Source organism: Tachysurus vachellii, chromosome 12 (assembly GCF_030014155.1).
Source record: "Tachysurus vachellii isolate PV-2020 chromosome 12, HZAU_Pvac_v1, whole genome shotgun sequence".
Lineage (NCBI taxonomy): Eukaryota > Metazoa > Chordata > Actinopteri > Siluriformes > Bagridae > Tachysurus > Tachysurus vachellii.
Genome location: NC_083471.1, coordinates 17518819 through 17537656, shown reverse-complemented (window position 1 = coordinate 17537656; position 18838 = coordinate 17518819). Strand labels below are relative to the sequence as shown.

The window sequence follows — 18838 nt, the reverse complement described above, 5'->3', positions numbered from 1 at the left end:
TGATGTGAAAACATTTCTCTGTACTATGTTAAAGATAAAATTTTTGGGCATGCTGAAGGTATTTCAACCTTTTTGCAGCTTTGCCTCATTTTTCAGTTAATTTTCTCGCTGCCGTTGTAGCATTTTGAGTCTGTTTTCAATAATCTTCACTTCACTTCCCCTCTCTCTGTTCGTGGAAGCTTTTTTTTTCCGTGACGCTGATTTTCCATGTTGAGCTTGTGGTCTTTGTTGTGTCCCTGTTGCGTTAACTGTAATAAGTTTAATGGTGTTTAATGGTGGTTTTTTGTCTGTTAGTGTTTAGAAAGATCACTTGTGATTTTGTGCCAAGACTCCTGTGTGTCATGTCGATGGATAAGATGCATTCGTGGGTAGAAAAGCAAATTTACAAATCACAAATGCTTGAAAAAGGATCTTTTTGCTTGAAATAATATTTTTTGTTATTTGCATATGTGCTTTTTATCTGCATTTTCTATTGAAATGTCTGCATGGGATGTCTGTTTTAGCAGTAATGGAATGCGAAAGTCATTCATTCATTCATTCATTCATTCATCTTCTACCGCTTTACCGAACTACCCGCCTGTGCCTATCTCAGGCATCATTGGGCATCAAGGCAGGATACACCCTGGACGGAATGCCAACCCATCGCAGGGCACACACACACACTCATTCACTCATGCAATCACACACTAGGGACAATTTTCCAGAGATGCCAATCAACCTACCATGCATGTCTTTGGACCGGGGGAGGAAACCGGAGTACCCGGAGGAAACCCCCGAGGCACGGGGAGAACATGCAAACTCCACACACACAAGGCGGAGGCAGGAATCGAACCCCAACCCTGGAGGTGTGAGGCGAACGTGCTAACCACTAAGCCACCGTGCCCCCCGGAATGTGAAAGTGTTTTGATTAAAACAGAAAACAGTCATTTAAAGCAGTAAAGCAAAATACTGCATTCCTGCATTTTTAATTAATCCAAGTGGTAGTAAAGGGCAAAGATGCAGTTTGCAATACGTCTTATTTTCCCTTACTGTGTCTCATTAGCAAATTTGTCCTTGACCAAACAAAATTGCATGTCTACACCACATGTCTGTCTCTGTTTCATCACTTCTGGCCAGATCCAGGATGGAAAATGTCACGTGATGAATATAAAGATTGACTAATTGTCATGGCACTATTTGCGTTGCCAGACTCGGTCTTTGCTTTGTCCGTAAACACTGCAGCACTGTTTCATTACCGGCATAAAACAGTCATTTGAACGATGGAGCACGTGGCCTCAATTAGATTTCCTTTCCTATTCTTGGGCTCGAAATTTATAAATAGTTCTATCTGTTGGGCTACTTATCCTGTTATTACTGACGTGAGCACTGTCATAAGGAGACATCACAGACAGTATGCTAATTAAACTAGCAATATTTGCTTATCTCTGTTTATTCATTGTAATATCCCTCTTACTCTATTAATCATCCTATAAGAGTTTCTTTCGCATCCTTGTTTCCGTACTCACTGAGCCATCAGCTGCACCTTGAGACTCAGTTAGATGACACACAAGGGTAATTAAGCATTCAGCGATAGCCTCTAGTCATTTGTGTGCTAATTTGCTTGGAGCGTTGATTATGCTCCATTCACCTCAACATACACCATTCAGCAGAACTCAGCAGCCAGTTATGGTCCATTAAAATGAGGTAATGAAGGGAGTGTGTGTGTCTTTGCTTTGTGTTACCTAATGTGAGGACATATACACTTGTGTGTGTTTGTTTGTCCTTGGCAAGAAAGAAGAATTTAGTGTCTGTGAGAAAAATCTTAGCAGTTGCTGAGGGAGAAAGACGTAAGTTAAATTAGTAGCCAAAATATACCTGCTTTCAAACCACTGTTTTCATCATGAGAAATTCTATTTGCCGATATTATTTATGTTAGATATGTTTTCATTGGTTTAACAGGGCACTCAGTAGAGCACATTTTAGAGAAACCTTCTCTTTTGATATTTATCAGTTTTGGCTTTAAAAGGGTGGCTCAATTAACTTGTAAGCTTTTGTGAAAAAAACAAACAAAGATAAAATAATGAAGTAACAGGATCGAGTCACAATTATGAGAACTTTTTTTTTCACTTAGAATGAATTACATATGGATGTATTCTGAGCATTAATACAACCACAAATTCAAAAAAGGTTTTAATGTTTATTTTTCAGCTAAAGTGTAGTAATGTTATCCTGGAGGTCACTTACCATCATTTTAAAATGGGGTTTAAATTCACTTAAGATAAATATTATCAAGTGTAATGCAAATGGCATCACCAATAGAACCTCAGAAGACGTGTTCTTCCTTTTAAATTTGTGTAGAAAAAACTTTAAAAGACTTGTCCATAGGGTTTTTGTGAGAGAAGTTCTTAGTAGAATCTACAACATCTGGAATAAACAGTACAGGTTGCTGTATAAAGGCATGAAAGTGCATTTGAAGATCAAATCCAGTAGAAATTGGAACAATTCTACTGTAATGGCTTCATGGGCCGTGTAACATTTTTTTAATATTCATTAATAATATAAAGTAATGTAGAGTTGGACCCAGAGCACTCTTCAGCCTATAGTTTGCTTTGCCTGACTTTCATGGACTAGGTCTAAGCAGAGATGTTTAGAGGTAGTGAGGTATTTTGCACCTGCATGAGCTGCCTGATTATCAATCCAGTGCTACTGCCTAAAATGTTGTGCAAACCATGACCTTACCAGCTAACTGTTATGTCATGCTGGCAGGAATGACGTCATGCTGTTGCAAAATATTGTGTGAGGAATTTCCTGACTGCATGATCTGTAATCTTTGCTCTCTAGCTGCAAGGCAACTACGTATCGTTCCTCAGATGTTCGATGGAGGACGATTTATAGTAAATTTGTGAAATAAAATATGCACCGTAAAGGTAAGGGTAATTAGTTAACACTGTGTCAGTGCTAATAATTATGTACATTTATACTGAAATTATTACTGTGGACAAGCGTATAAGATCTTATTGTGCTCCTAGGGGAACCTGTGAAGTTTTTAAATATGAAAAACACACTTTTGTTTTTTACACACGTTTCTTTGTGTCTGTAGGGTCTGTACGTGTTTGCTGTCTACTTCCTCATGCATAACCAGCTGTGCTGGCCTGCCAAGGCAACTTACACAGTGGAGATGAACGGCCGTGAGGCTCCTGATGGATTGTTTCAGACCACAGGTGCAGCCACAGTGGGGGGAGGAGAGATCAGCAAGTCTACGCAAAACCTCATCAGTGCCATGGAGGAGGTGTGAGGATTTTACATTACATATGGCACACACTCTTAGCCAGAGTGACTAACATTTTTATCTCATTTTATACAACTGAGCAATTGAGGGTTAAGGGTCTTGCTGAAGGGCCTGGGTTTTGAACTCACAACCTTCTGATCAGTAGTCTAACACCTTAACCATTAGGCCATCACATATCATTCAAGTACTGGATATAATAATAATTAATATTTATGTTAGTATTGATATCAATACAGAAATTCAGTGTAACTTTCCAGACAGTGGTTAGCTAATTATTTTGATTTTACCACCACAGGCAAAAACTCATCGTCATTAATTTCATTTGATAGACACTAAAACGGAAAGTTAGGTTTGTTGACCAGATATCTCAGTCTTATTTCTTACACTCTCACACACATGCGTTTGGCTGTAAATAAAGTGTGTGATTGTGTTGCTCCAGGCAGTACAGTCAGTAAAAAATCTCAGCCACACAGATGGCCTTGATTGCTATGTGATTTGTTGATTCCAGTTTAATTTTCTAATTATGTTGTTGCTAAATTGCACACACAAGGCAAGGTATCCATTCATGAAGTCCTAATCAGTGGGTGAACTTGGCATCTATCCAGTCACTACAGAGAAAAAGAATCCTGATTACATCATTGTCATTTCTGTGTCAAGATATTTAAGCTTTTGTTTTCAATAACTAAGCAACAAAACTACATGCACGATTTGCATAGATAAAATGAGCCACATTATACTCTGTAATTTACCTAGAGGTGACAGAACACCTAGAGGATTTTACTCAGCTTTTATTTTCAGTTTATTCTCATTTCAGTTTCATATTATTTACAGTGCAGCTTTTATATTAAAGGTTAAATGATCCTAAATCCTAGTGCCAGAGTGTCTGTCAATATATGTGTCATCAGACACCTATTAACAAGTGCCTCTGTGCTTACCTGTGCTTACTGACATGTGGTTTGCTTACACACACACACACACACACACACACGCAGTAACTTTCCCTACTCATGGAATTATGTTTCTTTATGATTATATTTCAAAGTCTGCAATTCTTCCAGGTAGTAAATCGCTATGTAAATGTTTTACATTTACATTTACAGCATTTGGCAGATGCCCTTATCCAGAGCGACGTACAAAAGTGCAATGTTTTCTCTAATGCTGTATAGCGGCCTCATGATATAATTATCCAGACTTGGTTAAAATAATTAGTCAGAAATGGTAGATTAGTCTACAGCAGGAACTGGAATACCTGACTAATCCTGTTCCATTCATAAGAGCACAAAGTCTAGGTGATCATATCCAGCTTAGAGAAGACAAGGATGGACAAGTGGTGGGTGGTGGACTGGAAATAAAAAATAAGATTAATAAAGGATATAATAGATGTGTCAGCACCTAATTCGCTTAGCACTGGACAATCTGATTACATTGTTCACTAATGGGACTTTCTATCAGATTCTGGTGTTTTGGACATGGAAAAAGTGAAGTGACTTTTGTCGTGTTTGTTGGCAATACTGCCACTTCCTTAATCAGACAAGAAGAAGAAGTGAAGTCATCCGTATAAAGAGACTAGGAGAACTAATACTAGAGTCATCTCACAAAATGGATTGATTAATTTACATAGACATTGTTTTCACCCAGTACACTCTGTTTTTACTTAGTTCTTGTGTGTATGTTTTCAACCACTGACCTTTTTGTGAAGCTGGGTGTTAATCAGACATGACTAATTTAAATACAGCTTTGTTTCAGCTGAACAAATCATAAATATTCATCTTCTGTAAAATGGGACCACCAGGACATCCATGCAAACTATCTATCTATCTATCTATCTATCTATCTATCTATCTATCTATCTATCTATCTATCTATCTATCTATCTATCTATCTATCTCTCTCTCACACACACACACTCACTCACACTCTTAGAATAAAGAGAAATATATATATATATATATATATATATATATATATATATATATATATATATATATATATATATATATACACACACACACACACACACACACACATGTGAGGAATTTTCTGCATCCACCCCCACATTCTCCAATAACTCTTACCCAAGTTTATTCAGCATGGCCACTCACCACTGCAGACTCAAATTGGCAAAGTTCATTTCTAATTCTGTGACACTTAATGCTAGAACTGCAGACTGAACAGAACAGGAAGATTAACAAATGATATGTTTTTGTTTTTTCTTCTCCAGATCTCAGCAGACTGGGATAGAGCTTCTTTACAACCCAGCATTGAACCCAGCAGTGTGTTTAAAGAGGCCCCTCAGAGTGACACTTACCCTCCTGAAGGTGGCTTTGTTAACGCAAATCTTGTACAAGATGAGGAATCTCAGGAGTTTGATGACCTCATATTTGCCTTAAAGACCGGTATGTTTTCCTCCCAAAGCATCACATACTACACTGTCATATTTTACTTTCATTTTATTGAGTGGCCTCGAGGAAAATAAGCTTAAGCTATGATTTGTTCAGCTCATCCCAGTCTGTGAGATAGATACGTGTTGAAAGCAGGACCTGAAACGAATGATTTTAGATACTCAGGTCATGTCATAAAGCCACTAAAATTTCACATATTTCATATAAAAATTCCAAAGATGTCTTTATCTGTTTCTCTCTGGCAGAACTGAGTCACCAGCAAAGGCATTGAAATAATTAAACACCGGGGTGATTAGCTACTAAGATTTACAAATTTAGGCATTTGTGAAAGGTTTTCAGTCTAAAAAGTTTTCCAACACAGGAATTGTGCTAGAATTGCAGTCTCTCTGTAACAGAAAACAATAACTTTAACAGAATGAAAAAGAGAAGCTAGTGAGGGAACAACTAACTATAGCTGTAATAATGCAGATGATAAGAGGAACAATCTTATTTTGCAGACATTCCACAAAATTAAATGTAACCATTAATGTTTAAAAAGCATGATTTGTTTTCAATAAATAAAATGAAAATGATTAGTTTGCTTGGTATAAGAGGAATAAAATGTAGCTTGAGGCTGCATCAAACCACACTGCCATGATTATTTTTCAATAACAACAAGCCTCATCATGTTTATTTCCTTAACCAATAAAGATAAGAAACTCTCAAATGAAAAAAAATGTATTTTAAGAATTTCTATGATCTATTTGTACTTGCAAAGAATTCGTCTAACAGTAAGAGAACTGACCTTGAGGTCGTCCGACGCTGAGAAATGCAACAATAATTCACACCGAGAACATGTGATTTTGTTCCTGTCCGGTTTATACAAATACATGTTTAGTTAGACGTCTGTCATGTCATGTGTTATAAAGTAACTAAGATTTACGTTCCTTTTAATACTAAGATATTCAACATACATTAACCCAGAGCAAACCTCTGAGACGTCACTGACTCTAACATTGTTAATAATATTAATCATACTGTATATAATCTATAATATAAATAAACACTTTATGCAGATAAATTAACACAAGTTAGCATCTTACTTTAAAAGCTGCAGCTTGCTAAAGTGACTGCTGATGCTGGGGTTCCACAAACAATCTTGACCAGTAAGCTTGACTTATCTTCTTCTTCTTTCGGCTTTTCCCTTCAGGGGTCGCCACAGCGAATCATCTCTCTCCACCTATCCCTATCTTCTGCATCCTCAACACTTGCACACACTAGCTTCAAATCCTCATTAATTACATCCATATACCTCCTCTTTGGCCTTCCTCTTTGCCTCCTGCCTGGCAGCTCCATGTCCAACATTCTCCTACCAATATACTCACTCTCCCTCCTCTGAACATGTCCAAACCATCTTAATCTTGCCTCCCTAACTTTGTCCCACAAACGTCCAACATGGGCTGTCCCTCTGATGTACTCGTTCCTAATCCTGTCCAATCTTGTCACTCCCAAAGAGAACCTCAACATCTTCAGTTCGGCTTCCTCTAGCTCAGACTCCTGTCTCTTCTTCAGTGACACTGTCTCTAAACCATACAGCATGGCCGGTCTTACCACTGTCCTGTACACCTTCCCCTTGATTCTTGCTGATATTTTCCTATCACCCAGAACTCCTGACACCTTTCTCCACCCATTCCAACCTGCCTGCACTCGCTTCTTTACCTCTTTCCTTATAACGAGTTATAATGAATAAATAATTACTTTTGTATCTAAGGAATAAAAGAAGATGATGTATAATGGTTCTGCATCATAATACGATCACCAACATCATCATCACCATGATAGAATGATGTGATCATTATTTTCCTTTAACTAGCATGACCTAAAATATTTTATTCCTCTTGTAGAAAAAGACCAGTGGTCTTTATTCTAGGTCTGTATACTTTATTATAGCAAAACATGTCATATTTTTATCAATTTTATGTTGTGGAATAGCGGAAATTAATGAGATGTAAAATAGCTTTTATAGAGAAACCACAATGCTTAAAGCACTGGCGTATACATATAGAAAACTTATACGTACAAAACACACACACATAAACATATAAACCTTCTCCTAAATGATATGTTCAGAATGGGCTTTGTCATTAAAGGACAGGTTACCTAAAGTCTACCTTAAAATATCACCTGTGTATTTGACGGAAATGAAGTGTGTGTGTGTTTGTGTGTGTGTGTGTGTGTGTGTGTGTGTGTGTGTGTGTATGTGTGCTATATGATTAATTCTGAACACCATTCATATGACAAACCCCACAGGTTCTGTTCTTAACCTGAGTGACAGCGAGTCGATCCCCGGCAGTCACGATGGTGCGAGCGTGGCCAACTCCCAGATCGTTGAGCTCCGACGCATTCCCATCGCAGACACGCACCTGTAACCCTCGCTGCTTTTATACTGAATCTATATTAAACCAGCCAGCAGTATTTTTGTACTGGTACACCACCTTTGCACTAAATTTACCACAGTTTTAATTTCTCATAGATTTTGAGCTGTTTTTTTATACCTGGAGTTTTGTCAATACTTCTGATCTTTTTATAAATATATGTATATGTGAATTGTCTCTATAGTACTTTTGTGAAATTTATAACAGATGTAAATATCATGGATTGTAGGTTGAGAAGGACATGGCCAATCTGGCCCTGGAGTTCAGCTGCTTGTTTTGTGTAACAGATAATAAAAAGTAGAACTTTAGTCAGGTTGTCTGTGTGTCATCTGTTACTATCATTTAAAATAGTTGTATCACGGTAGGTTTTTTGAGTAACTTCAGGGGCTTAAATTAGATTGGGAAGGATTTTCCTTCTCAAAACATCTAGCACAAAACTTTAACGCAACAGTTGTGACCTAGGATGGTTCTGTAGCCAGCCATTTCTGTTTATCTACTCAGTACAGCAGATTAGGTGAGGGCATGCGATTGCATGTGCATTCTGATTTTATATGAAAATAATATAAAAGTTGCCTTTTTACTCTTTGCATCTGCCAGGGTAATTCCATTATGATTTAACATGTGTAAGGTGTGCGTGTTACAAACTGCTGCTGTTTACGCTTGCCCTCATGCTGTGCATTGCACCATGTCGCACCAAGTACCTGTATGGCTTTCACTGTTGACCTCAAATGTTCCTGTCAAAGGTGATAAATAGATTATAGTTAGTCATATGGGCTGCTATCTTTAGGTTGGCAAACTGGTACAGTGACTGAAGCAAAAGCATGCATTAGTCATTAGGAGTAATGAGTCTACCATTAAACAACTGAAACATTAGCAAACATTCTGGCTGCAGCATGCACATATGATGTGGATTTATAAACTCCAGCATGACCATTGGCTCTAACTGCACTGCCCTACCATGTACTGACTTAATAACATGTATACGCCTAGTTACACATAAACATTGTGTTCACTAATAAATACACAACAGTGCTCAGAAGCAGCGTAAAGAGATATATTTGCACAATAACTACTGCTCTTGTTGAACATGTTATAGATCACTAAAAACAGATATTGTGTAACCTTACTAAATAATTGCTGACCCATTTAAAGTTATTAAACTATAATTCTGTGCAGTTTCATCTATTGATATTGATCCATGCTGTATATTACATTTACAATTATAAACAGCTGGCTGTGTGTGTTTTTGCCTGGAGAACAGCCTCTGACCTTGAATTGACTTTAGATTTCAGAGTCAACAACTCCTAAATGCAAGCCCTCCTTATGTTTAGAGGCTAAAGCCACTTCTTGGACATGATTCAATGCAGTATCGGGTGTCTGTGTTTGCTTTTTGGCAGCCCAGACATGGATGAAAGACAATATTCTCTTGCACGCTCTTATTCTCTCTCTCTCTCTCTGTCTCTCTCTCTCTCTCTCTCTCTCTCTCTCTCTCTCTCTCTCTCTCTCTCTTTCTCTCTCTCTCTCTGTCTCTCCCACCCTCGCAAACACATTAACACTTATTAAGCAGACACCCCCTCTCCAAACAAGAACAAAGCCAGAAGCCCTTCAGTAACACGCTAAGTAAACTAGCTTGTGATTTAATGCAGATGCACACAATTTGATATAGAGACAATGCTTTTCAATCACGTTGCTGTGATACTTATTCATTTTCAGAGTTCTGTTCTTGTGCTGCTTCTGTTTAGCTACTTAGATGCTTAACTATGGCAGAAACAATGACAATGGCATAAAACAGCCTCTGGATCTCTCCCAAAAAGCAACACTTTTTGCGGCATACATTGGCATAAAATTTTCCCTTTACTATTTGAAGCCATTAAGAAAGCTGATGCTGCATTTTCTCATTTTAGTAAGGAAAAGATGTGTCAGTGACACGTACAGGATATTTTGTGGATATACAGAAATATAAAAAGACAACCAAAGTCTCAACATGTCCACCAAGCATATAGTGTATCTAATAAAGCGGCCATTACAAATGTACAGTGCTGTAAAATCCTGTATAATTACCAAGGCCAATACTATGCCACTACCTGTTAGTATAATGTACTACATTATTAATAATACATTATAATGCAGTATGGACTCATCCATAGGGGCTCTTTAGCATACATTCAAAGTTCTCATTCACAACCCCATTTTCAAAACAGTTAAAATAGTGATGACATCTTTTTAAAAAGTGAACAACAGTTTTAAAAAAATGGATGCCATTCTAAATATTGTGCAATTCTTGAGCTTCAGTTATAATTGCACTTAGTTTTCAAAAGAAGGAACTTTAACAAGTTGTAATAGAAGTTCACTGAGACAGGAATCATGCGTAACTCTATGAACACAGATTATGAACATTTTCAGTGGAGGAGGATCACGAGGAGGAGATGAGGCAAATAATTACAGACAAATGTGGATAGATAACAAAAAATAATTGGAAGGAAATCTATTAACAAAAAGTCTAAGTGCAGACAGTGTGGTTATGAAGTAAATGTAAAATAAAATGTAAAATATATTGAAAAGGTTTGGAGTATGGAGTAGATAATGCATGTGCACAAAAGTCTTTTTTTTTGTTTGTTTTCATTTTTGAGATAAAGCTGTTAAAAGACTATACATTTAGATATTGTGTATATCCTGTGCACACTGTCACAATGGCACTGGGAAACACACCTGCTTCATCAAACACAGATGAACAAATGGACTAAAAAACAAGCTTCTAGACTGTATGTTGGATGACTGTATGGTGTTGATTCTCATGTGTCTGTAATGTGACTCCTCTATCCTATCCTGCTCCACCAAAATCTAAGCTCACAAAATACCTATAGACCCTTTTACACACTTATTGTGTCTCCCACTTTCTTTTTCTAGAAGATACATTCTGCTTCTATGCTGGGACAGTGCCCTGAGCAAACAGATTACATCAGTGTCAGAAGATCATGACCCCTCAAGCTGCACACACTCCCAACCTTGGCACAGTTCAATGTACTAATGCACAAATCAGCAGGCAGCAAGCAAGCAACACCATGAAGAATGTTGAGCTTAGACTGCTGCTGCTGCTACTACAGCTGGGAATACAACTAAGTATACAATACAACTAAAGATTCCATTAAACAGTTTTGTGGCGCATCACATTGTTTAATCAGGTATCATAGATTTTTGACTTGCTTTGCTACGGAGCATACCATAGTTTATTACTCACAGAGACAGATCTGTCTCCAGTACAGCTTGTCAAAATGTGCAGACTATTATGAGATTTCTAAAATAAAAATAAAAGCCAATAAAGTTGAAAATATAAAAAAATAAATAAATAAATAAAAATTACAAATATATATATAGTACAGTTAAAACAAAAGTCTTTGAGATCAGAATCCTTCAATTTCAGGGAGGCAGCATTGTATCAGTAGGTGATGAAAAGAACCCAGAAAGAACTTTTGTCTGTAAAAACATACACAGAACTCTCAGTTCATTTTGCCAATATGTAACACTGTTCATGGTAGCAATGTAGGCATGGCAGAAAACATACTCTGGCTGTGATAAGACATTTCCACAAACATGGCGCCCAGCCAGAAGACCATGCGCAATGGAAACAGAATAGCCTCTATCTCTCCATTGCACACTCACTGTCTATATGCTTCACTCTCTATCTTCACCCCTCTCCTCTCCCTTTGAAATAGCCAACCAGTCTGAGCTAGTTTTGCTTAGTGTTTTCCAGTTCTGCTGCACTTGTATGACTCATGTGTTGTTCACATGCTCACAAGGGAATACAGTTAATGCCCATGAAGTATTATTCAAGTGAGCTCCAAGGGTTTAAATAGGGTGCATCGTGTTTCAGAGCAGACCCAAGTCTGCTGAGGTAGAAATTTGGGGTGTGAGACGAAGTGGCTGTCTGAGAAAACAAATCTATATGAAGGTGAAAGGTCAAAAATATGTATGACAGAAGCATGTCTAGAAAAACTATGACAAAACTTTAGTCTGAATTTAGAACCAGGCTGGTCAAATACCATGCTGTTCTTGAAGAAGTTATGAGAAATCTTGCTCTCTAGCGTTCTGTAAATGCATTTATGATAGAATGCTGTCCCAAAACTATGCATGTGAGAGTTGGCAGGCACAAAGTAAGGAACTGGAACGAGTGAGGAACAGAGAGCTACTGTTTACTCCAGACAGCTACTGTCTACAACAAACAATAGATGGAACATCTTTTGTTGATAGAAATCCCAAGATCTTTTCTGTAGATATGTTATTGCTTAGGATCGAGTACACACAATACTAGTACTTCAGTCAGTTTGTCCTTGACTACTGTCACCACTGGTTGCTCATCAAGGGATAAATATAAATACAGTTTTTATTTCCATATTTCCATAAAACGGCTTTGTTAGCATTGTTATACTGTATGTCTAGTCAAAATTTAGTCTGGTTGCTTAAACAAGCCTGATTCTGACTAAAAAGCAAAATATAAAGAAGGAAGCCATGCTATCAGACACAATGATTTATACCGTGTACTTATTATGTCATCAGTTTATATTTCTGCTTTAAGCAGTATGGCTTTAAATATGTTACATGTCATTACAACAAAATAGTAAACACAGTTATTAAAAGAGAATGTTTCATGAAACCCTGTCCCAAGAACACCTACTCTTTTACACTACATACCAACTGGGTCAAGCCACAAAACTGACTGCACCTGTTGCACACATCCCTATAGAGCAAACCACTATTGTGAATGTGTAGAACAAAAAATGACCACACAAGAACACAGATAATATCTCTAACACTTACTGATTCTGTCCTTTCTTGTGTCCTTTCTTTTTCTCATTAATATTAGAGTCTCCATGGTTTCTCCACATTAATAGTAAGATAAGCCATTGTTATCCATTTTTTGTGTATTAGCACATGGAATGTGACGTTCCTTTCACAGCCTTCAGAAAATACAGGAACATGTAGATGTTGAAATATCAGGGCTTTGAATTCATATCTTTCACATGCTTGTAGCCTGCACCACTCAGAAGGAACTGGACTGCAGCTCTTGTTTTTGATCCTAGGTACTCTTTAAAAAGTTACATATATATATATATATATATATACAGTGGTGTGAAAAGTGTTGGCCCCCTTCCTGATTTTTTTTTTTGCACGTTTGTCACACTTTAAGATAAAATCAGATCATTCATATAATCAAACAAATTTAAATATTAGTCAAAGAAAACACAAGTAAACACAACATACAGTTTTTAAATAAAGATTTTTATTATTAAGGGAAAACAAAATCCAAACCCATATGGCACTGTGTGTGAAAAAGTGCTTGCCCCTAAACCTAATAATTAGTTGGGCCACCCTTAGCAGCAAAAACTGCAATCAAGCATTTGCAATAACCTGCAATGAGTCTGTTACAGCGCTGTGGAGGAATTTTGGTTCACTCATCTTTACAGAATTGTTGTAATTCAGCCACATTGGAGGGTTTTCGAGCATGAACCACCTTTTTAAGGTCATGCCACAGCATCTAAATAGGATTCAGGTCAGGACTTTGACTAGGCCACTCCAAAGTCTTCATTTTGTTTTTCTTCAGCCATTCAGAGGTGGACTTGGTGGTGTGTTTTGGATCATTGTCCTGTTGCAGAATCCAAGTTCGCTTCAGCTTGAGGTGACAAACAGATGGCCGCACATTGTCCTTCAGGATTTTTTGGTAGACAGCAGAATTCATGGTTCCATTTATCAAAGCATGTCTTCCAGGTCCTGAAGCAGCAAAACAGCCCCAGACCATCACACATTTTACTGTTGGTATGATGTTCCTTTTCTGAAATGCTGTGTTACTTTTATGTAGTTATGTTTTAACACTTTTTCACACAGATTTTCACAAAACATTAAAAACATTAAAACATTAAACATTAAAATGTGACAAAAAATAAAAAATCAGGAAGGGGGCCAACACTTTTTCACACCACTGTATATTATATAAAGATAATTTCATTTAATCAAGAAACCGATGACAACCCAATGTGTGACACTTTATTCCACTTCATTTCAGTGCTTAATCAATATTTGGTATTATTTTAATGCTTCTATTGAATTGTTTTATATGATTTTGGCAGAATATCTTTATTTATATATATTTTTGTAAGATATAGTCTGAGACCACATTTTCTGATTTATTTAAAAAACTCTAAAAGACTGAAAGAAATGTGCAACATCTTTATTTATTCATTATTCTCTCTTTTGATTTAAATTTAAGTAAATTGCGCAGTTGACTATGTTAAGGCCTTTGTACACATCATATGCACAGACTGATTTTATCTAAAATAGATCATTTGGTTTTGCACAAACATTTGCAATCTGTGCCATTTTGGGAGAACAGATTAAAGTAAAAAGGGAAACAGCAAATATAAAAAAATTAAATTGATTGCAATGTTTCAAATATTCCACTTTTTAATCAAGTTATTGTCATAAATATAATTCCTATTGAAAACTGTTGTATTAAATTAGAACAAAATAAAGGCATTTTTACTAGTAGTCTCAAATGGATGGATATTACAAGGCCTTTAAAAGCTCATCTCCTAGGCAAGGACTATGTTTTACACCTGCAAAGTTTTATACCTGCAAGGTTCCTCATGCTGAAAGAAGGACCTGCTTCACTTTGTCCTCAACCAGCACAATACTGACAGAACAGCCATTCAAGACAGTGGGAACACTCTTTGACTTCAGCCTGAATATTATTGCAAAAAACACATAAAATTGTGAAAACTGAATGGTATACATTCAGTGTAGCACACATTATATGGAGGCTTAAGTGTCTGCTTACCCCCCCAGACTTACTTAGTCTGTCAATATCTAATGAGTTTAACTTAATAGTACAAATGATTGACTGTGAAACATTACCCTGATTTCTCAGCGTTCAAATATATAGTGCTCTAGTCTGTTGGCAGGATGTGCTTACTGGCATGTGGATTGGGGAACTCCATTGCACGAGCTGTGCTAGCATTACGGCCATTCTCGTAACAAATTCCTGTTATGCCGCTCACACTGCTGACTCAACCTGGTGCAACTGCACAGTGACGTTGGCTTTCTTCTAGAGTGTAGGCTAGACAGAGTGACTCTATGATTTACAGTGGTTTTGGTTTTGAGAAATGAGTCAGGAAGTGCTCTTGTCCCTAACTCACCCTGTTGGAATGGGACAGTGTAAAGCTGAGCTGGACAGATACTTGGAAAATGCAAATGACGAGGAGGTAAAAAGTGCTGTGTTGTGCTCATGAATAGAAAGAGAACAACTGAAAGTGTTGGGATAAACACTTCAGAAAGAGAAAGAGATGAGCAGAAAGAGAAAACAAAAAAAGAAAGAATAATCAGTAGAGAGATGAAAATTGGATGAATTTAAGGAATGAAGGGGGAAACAAGATTACTAATATTACTACTACTAATAGTAATATGGAATACTGAGCCATCTACAATTTGAGTTTTAAAATAAATAAAATCTACAGGCACTTGCAATTAAATTTAAAATAAAACTTGCAATTTTGAGCACCCTGCATGAAGTGCTTGATTACTGTGTTCTCTCTCTCTCTCTCTCTCTCTCTCTCTCTCTCTCACTCTCTCTCTCTCAAACACACACATCCAAACACACACACACTCATGTATACATATTGTTCTCATGGTTTAACTAAAATAGAAAAAGGGTCTCTGTTACTCTTTCTGGGAAGAGAGCTGTGTGGAATCATAAAGTGTCTACCACTGAAACTTGAGCTGGGTGAAAAGGGTGAAAACAATTGCAATCCTCAAAGCGCAAACATTGTTCCCATCATATAACCACACATTTGTTATAATAGACAGCCTCAGTGTAACTATTGACGTTACTCCTGTTCCAGACCACTCAGCAAGCCTGAGACCCTCAAAGTTAAAGAACATGACTGTGTTCCAGACCACAGAGTCATCTTTTAAAACACTCTCCACTGGAATAATGCTGTGTTGTAGTGATTTTGCACCTTTTATTGCCAAGTCAATTTAGTTTACAATCTGTTTACTGAGATCATTGAGTCTGTCACCTCAACTATCAACTTTGTGTGACGAGCGACATAAATCAATTTTCTAGTGAGGCAAGTGATTTCTGAAAGTATCATGTGTAATAATGGGTGTAAAATGGGTAATGGATGTTCTTGACTCAGAGGAGGGACAAAGAACAATCAACACTGTAGGTTATATTTGCTTTGGAGTGAATTTTCATGCAAATATGACTATGCATATATTTTACTCCTCCCAATATAACTTCTCCAGACTTTTTCCAGAACCTCTGCCTTGTTTGTATTCAAGACACCAATTAAGACCTTTTCCTGTTTTTAGCAGAACCTCTGCTTTCACATACATCAGCAAGGACTTTGTCAATGCTGGCCACTACATGGTTCCTGTTTTACTCTGTGCATGGCATTAAGGGTGTATTGCTGAACCGTGCACTCTACTTGGCCATGGCTCAAAAGATTACAGATACAGATTAGTGCTATCTGTGTGCAAACATCTACAACATCTACAGGAGCTTCAATAGATGTTCGCTAATGAGTAAAAATCTAAAACAATTAAATCTGTTAGATTTTGGCCTCAGACATGTCAGCGACAATCACCTGCATCTGTGTGTGTGTGTGTGTGTGTGTGTGTGTGTGTGTGTGTGTGTGTGTGGGGTCTATATAGTAAAATCAGAGGATATTTCGGTGTGTAAGGGTGAATATATATATATATATATATATATATATATATATATATATATATATATATATATATATATATATATATATATATAGAGAGAGAGAGAGAGAGAGAGAGAGAGAGAGAGAGAGAGAGAGAGTCATTCAGATAAAGGACCTATGACCTATTTGGACAAATGTTCATTTTATTTGTTTTTTTCCTATTATTAGATAGGACGAGGTACTAAATTATATAACAGGGTCATGGAGTTTGCATTACTCTTTTTCTTCCTAAAGTTAGAAGTTAGGCTAGCTTTATCGGGATCATTGTATGCCAGCACAGTACATTAATTTTACTAATTAAGTCCTGTCAACAGTTAATTGTGTAAGAGCCTGTGTGAGACCTTGTTTCTGCTTTACCTGATCAGCCATGGTGGCCACATTGGTATACTTGCCTAGTTGGTAGGCTTTGGGCTTGCTGTCTACATGGTCTACGCAGTTTCTGTTGTTTTTTTGTTTTTTTTAAATAAATGATCTTACCACTTTTACTTTAGCATGAGCACACAGCACGTCATTATTATACTGTTTTTCAAAAATGATACATGATGGTAGTGTGGAAAACATATATCATGCATCAATATCAGGGACCTGCTATGCTATACACTCCCCTTGGATCAAATTTGAAAGCTAATACTGTTCAAGGAGAATAAATGCAAAGCCGAAAATAAATGTGACAGTGCACAACCCATATATGTCAAATGTGAACTTCTAGTGACTTGTAATCACCTCCGCCTGAACAGAATGCAGCAGGGATTAAGTGGTCCCGCCAAAGACTTTTGTTTACCAGCTGCAGGCGGAATTGGATAGCTGTGCTGCCGTCCCAGCTCGCGCATAATCTGTAAACATGAACATCAAACAAAGCCATCTTTTGCATGCATTGCATTGTAGAAAGGATATGAACATGCATTTGACAGGATCTATTGTGGTCAATCTATTTAACCAAACATTTCTCAAACTTCTTTTGGTCAAAGTTAAAATATGTGAAATACTATTCCAGGTGACAATCTATCACACTGTCCTCTCAACACCTCCACTCTTGAGAGCTGAAAACAGTCCTGGCCAGGCTAATCATGACTCTGCATTCTCTAACTTGGTTAGAACTTGAACTCTGGCTTCTCATAGCTGAGTAGAGGTCATGCCTCCCTATGCCCCTTTTCACATGCCAGCTATGCAGACTATTCTGGGACATGCAACCAGTCCTGGAATCTAAGCCTGGGAACAGTCTGGGTTACTGGATTCCCTCTTCATTTCTTCCAGGGGCTATAGAAGTACACAGACTGTGGGGGGAGCGTGGCAACTGGCTTTACATGTCAATAGCTGTAAAAGCCTGCAGCTGGTCTCGCCACTGCACTGTTTGCCTTGTCTACCACCACAATTATGCAAGAGGTTTTGGATCTGGGTTTGTGTTGTGTGTAGCGTCTCCCACAGATACTGAATTTACAACATTATGAATGTAATGTAAAGGACATGTTAAACATAGCTAAAGTGTCCTTCAGAACAACTTATGTGCATGTTTCAGATAAAGAAATAAAATCTTTGTAAAATCTATAGCACCACAAAAACAATTACGAGTATTTTGGCAGTACCTGACCAGTATAATGACACTGCTGAAATCTTTGTTAGAATTTCACACAACCTAATATGAGTCCCTGTATGAAATATGTACATTTTAGCTCACTCACTCAACCCTGTTACACAAATATATTCACTCTGGTGAAATATTTGGAATATTCCACAAGTCACATGTTTTGTTTTGTTTTTTTTGGTGAATATCCTGAACATCAAAAATAAAAAAAGTTCTCTAAAAGTTATCTAATAAAGGCTGACTCAATCTGGTCACTTTGAAAATAATAATCCTGAAAATCAAATTATGTATTTTCTAATTCCAAGCTTCAAAATTTCACCCATGTTACTTTCTTATGCTACTGTGACTCTATCAACACAAAAAAACATACTATGTTAAAGAATAATGTTTCAGTTTTAAGGAAGTTTTAAATG

General features: G+C 37.2%; 1 protein-coding gene across 1 annotated transcript in view; it reads left to right on the top strand.

Annotated features, from left to right (window-relative positions):
- The window catches only part of adgrv1 (adhesion G protein-coupled receptor V1), a 119697-nt gene extending 111305 nt beyond the window's left edge, over positions 1-8392 (top strand). Inside the window, exons 89-91 of the mRNA XM_060883885.1 lie at positions 3080-3268; positions 5490-5664; positions 7960-8392. Coding sequence (XP_060739868.1) covers positions 3080-3268; positions 5490-5664; positions 7960-8078 — 483 coding nt within the window. The 3' untranslated portion in view covers positions 8079-8392. The remainder of the gene's footprint in view (positions 1-3079; positions 3269-5489; positions 5665-7959) is intronic.
- The last annotated feature ends 10446 nt before the right edge of the window (positions 8393-18838 follow it).